This window comes from Lipotes vexillifer, unplaced genomic scaffold, assembly GCF_000442215.2.
Source record: "Lipotes vexillifer unplaced genomic scaffold, Lipotes_vexillifer_v1.1 scaffold426, whole genome shotgun sequence".
In the NCBI taxonomy this organism is placed as follows: domain Eukaryota; kingdom Metazoa; phylum Chordata; class Mammalia; order Artiodactyla; family Lipotidae; genus Lipotes; species Lipotes vexillifer.
This window is the reverse complement of record NW_006779491.1, coordinates 2,450,977-2,454,852: the sequence shown is the minus strand read 5'-3', so window position 1 is coordinate 2,454,852 and position 3,876 is coordinate 2,450,977. Positions and strand designations below refer to the sequence as shown.

General features: G+C 58.7%; 2 protein-coding genes across 2 annotated transcripts in view; one reads left to right on the top strand and one right to left on the bottom strand.

Annotated features, from left to right (window-relative positions):
• Positions 1–1,872, top strand: part of APOBR (apolipoprotein B receptor) — a 3,726-nt gene extending 1,854 nt beyond the window's left edge. The window contains exons 3-5 of the mRNA XM_007452836.1: positions 6–1,358; positions 1,450–1,712; positions 1,803–1,872. Coding sequence (XP_007452898.1) covers positions 6–1,358; positions 1,450–1,712; positions 1,803–1,872 — 1,686 coding nt within the window. The remainder of the gene's footprint in view (positions 1–5; positions 1,359–1,449; positions 1,713–1,802) is intronic.
• Positions 1,873–2,560: 688 nt separating this feature from the next.
• IL27 (interleukin 27) overlaps positions 2,561–3,876 on the bottom strand; it is a 5,505-nt gene continuing 4,189 nt past the window's right edge. Inside the window, exon 5 of the mRNA XM_007452787.1 lies at positions 2,561–3,101. Coding sequence (XP_007452849.1) covers positions 2,850–3,101 — 252 coding nt within the window. The 3' untranslated portion in view covers positions 2,561–2,849. The remainder of the gene's footprint in view (positions 3,102–3,876) is intronic.

Below are 3,876 nucleotides of genomic sequence, written 5' to 3'. Positions count from 1 at the left end.
GTGAGGAAGCAGCTCAGGCCAGGGGAGAAGCCCTGGAGGTGGGGTGGGGCGGCCTTGAGCACAGGGTCACTGAAGGCCAAGAACCTGAGCTGGTGGGAGGCCCCCAGACCCCCACACAGCAACTCGAGGAAGGGCAGGCATGTAAGGAAGAGCTCTGGAGCATTCCAGCCCTGAGCAGAGAGGAGACAGAGAGGAGCCTGGAGGAATATCCCAGGAACGTGGGGTATGTAGAACCTAACAGCTCTGTGGCAGAAGCCTGGGAAGACAGAAGAAGGGATGTGGAGAGAGGGAACACCCAGGAGGAAAAAGCAGATGCTGAAGAGGGGAAGGAGGAGGCTACAGGAGGCCAGGCACCGGTGGCGGAGGCTGAAGGAGGCCGAGAGTCTGCACGACCAGAGGTCCCAGAGGCAGGAGGGGAGTGGATGAAAGTAAAGGAAGCCTGGCATGGAGCAGAGGATGGGGAGGCCCCTGGAGCAGAGAGCCAGGAGCTGGGTGGAAGGCAGGGAGCAGAAGCAGGGACCGTCCAGTCATTGGGAGAGTCAGACGCCACAGAAACCAAGGAGGAGGAGGTGGAGGCCGGCGTGCCCTGGGGGGCAGACAGAACATCCAGGAGAGGCTGGAGGCTGGAGGCAGAGGCTCTGAGTCTCCAGGACAGCAACGACATGGAGACAAATTCTTTGGCTACCGAGATCGTGGAGGATAAGGCAGCTCTGGATGGAAGGGCTCCTGGGACTGGGGACAGGCCGGGCAGAGAGGCTGAGGAAGCATTCGAGAGAGACTGGGATTCAGAAGGGAGAGAGGAAGCCGACGGAGGTGAGGACCTGGTAGAGGCTGCAGAGGGGGATAATGCAGGTGGGCAGGAATTTGGCCTGGAGGGCTCAGCAGAGGAGGAGGCGCCTGGCGGAGGTGGCCAAGCAGAGGCCTCTGAGGCCACTCGGGTGGGTGAGCCCGGGGGACAGCAGGCTGAGGTGGAGGAATCCACAGTAGCAGAAGGAAGCTGGGGGATGGATGGCGTTACCTCGGGCTCCCAGGTGGTGAGGGTAGAGGGCCTCCCAGGAGGGCACACACTGTGGGAAGAGGCTGGAGGATGGCAAGCGAAAGAGCAGGGGCAAAGCAGTGAGGGGCAGCACGGGGACAAGCACCCCGAGGGAGAGGCACAAAGGCCCCTTGTGGTGGAGGATATCGAGGTGACTGGAGACCAAAAGGCAGAGGCCGAGGAGATTGATCCAGAAGGCCTGGAGGACGTCCAGGGCCAAGAGGACCAGTCAACCAACCAGGACCCCCCAGATGCTGAGCCTGGACCATGCGGGGAGGCCACCGGGAGCGCCAGAGGGGATGCTCACAGCAGCTGGAGTGAGGTGAGGGCTCCAGGTAGGGTCCTGGGCTGGACAGAACAGAATCCCGAAGCTAAAGCCGGCCCCGTGGTACCCCGTGCCCTCTTCCCCGTAGGCCCTGCTCCCCGGGGCTCGCCTGGACGTCTCTGTCCCGAGGAGCCGAGCCCTCCTCTCCCGCAGCTCCTCACAGCGCCGCTCCCGGCCCTCTTTCCGACGGAACCCCGCCCCTGAGCAACCGCAGGAGCCTCCCAGCCCCCCACCGGAGGAAGAGCTCGTAGCCCCCCAACAGAGACTTCTCGAGCCAGAGCACGCCCCGGAGCCAAGCTCCTCCAGCCTTGAAGGGACTCCACTGCCACCCAGAAGGCCCCTGGGACAGAGGTAAGCACAGGGGGAGGTGACCGGCCTGGGATGGGGAGGAGGCTCACGGCATCTGGACACCAGCTCCCACGGCCTGTCTTCCGTCTGCAGGTTTGGCCTGGCACACCCTGGCATGATGCAGGAGCTGCAAGCCAGACTGGGCCAGCCAAAGCCCCAGTGACTGGGACATGAGGCTCAGAAGGCTGGGTTGAACCCTGCTCAGCCTGACTCCCTCTGCCGCTTTGGACGCATTCTTTCCACCCCCTGGGCCTTAGTTTCTTGGTGTGTCATTCACAGAGCAGACAGAACCAGATGTCTGCGAGAACCATGAACTTAAGGAGTCTGACTCTCCAATGTGGCTGGTGGACCACTGCCCCGCTGGGGTCATCTCTCTCTGATGGCCTGCCTTGCCTACCTCCCCAACCTGTCTCAGCTGCTTGGAGGACTGAGCGAGGACAGAGACAGTTCTCCCCACAGCCTTCCCTCTCTACTGCGCCCACTCCTCGACCCCCACCCCCATTCTCAACCCCCCACCAGGCCCTGGAGAGCTGTGTAGGACTAACGCAAACCTCTGGGGTTGAAGCCGGCCTGGAGGAAGAGAGGTCAGGAGGGCCGGTGGCGCTCCATTTGCAACCAAAGAGAAGCAGACCAGCTGCCTTGAGCTTCCAAAGTGGGAGCTTAGTCTCAGAACTCTGCTGGTTACTATGGCAGCCACCAGCTGAACAAGCCAGAGTGGGGGAAGGTGGGCCAGGAACCCCAAAAATGTAAGATCAGAGAGGAGTCCAGGGTAACCAGAAGCTGCAGACTCTGTTCCAGGGCCCCTTTGCATGTCAGGCACCCCTTCTCGGAAAAGAAGCCGAGGCAGAGAGAGGGTGAGAGTGCTTTATTAGGCACCCAGCATGGCAGCCTAGTCTGAGGATGACTAGCAGGTCCCCGAAACAATAAATAAACCGTTTTTCTAAACAATAAATAAATATCTAAGAAATAAATATCTGGCAAGGACTGGAGGGGCCTTAAGTTATTGGATAGGGTCTGGGGTGGGAGAACAGTGGAGTCGTGCCTTGGCCAAGGCAGATGAGCCGGAGCCTGTCTGCTGGCCCAGACTCCAGTCCTCAAGTCCTGATGGGTGGAGGGAAGGGGCTAAGAAGTCACCCTCCATCAGGGCTGGGAGCTGGGTGTGGGGAACCCCGAGGCCTGGGCTGGGTTCCCGGCCTGGGAGAGCAGCAGCAGGTCCCTCACCGCCCGAGACAAGACAATTTCCAAGGAGTGTAGCAACTGGTAGGTGTAGAGAAGCCGGGGCCAGGACACCTGGGCTGACGTCTGCAAGGGGCCGTCCAGGGCCCCTGGGAGCAGCCCCTCCCCCTCCTCATTCTCCTCTTCCTCGGGGAGGTTGAATCCTGCAGCCAGCGCCTGTGGGGAGAGGCCCATGGGTCAGAGAATGGCCCGCCTGAGACCCTGAATGAATCCTTGTTTCTTTATGTGCCCGGTGGTGCAGAATGACATCAGAGACCACAAGGGCATGGTTTCCCTGGACAACCCCTACTTCGCATCCTCCATTATGTCATCGTTTCATGTGAACTGCCTGATTTTGTTTTTGGTTCAAATAAGTGGAAGTCACATAGCAAGATGGTGCTCATGGAGCTGGCTCTCACTCATCCAGGATTGCCCGGGGGACTGGGGACTCTGGAAGGTCCTCTCTTTCTCTATTTTTTTTTTTTTTTTTGCTGTGCCATGGCGCTTTGGGGATGTTCCCCTACCAGGGATAGAACCTGGTCCCTGGCAGTGAAAGCCTGGAGTCCTAACCAGTAGGCCACCAGGGAACTGGAAGTTCCTCTCTTAAGCGTCATCTTAAGATCAGAAATGGGCAGAAAGGTGATATGGTTAGTTTTTATGCTGTTTTCATTTTCTATTCTTTTATTAAGGGTAAAATTCCTATTTCCCTTTGAAATGTTCAGGAGAATCTGGTGATGTCAGAGGATGAGGGAGAAGGGAATGTACTTTGTTTGCTGTAGGGCCTGCTGATGCCAGATGCTGTCCTGGCTTCTCTCATTTAAGACCAAGACCCCAAGAGAAGGCAGAGGTTCAGGGGGCAGAGGTAGGACCTGGTACACCTACACACACACACACATACACACACACACACACACACACACACACACACACACACACACACACACACACACAC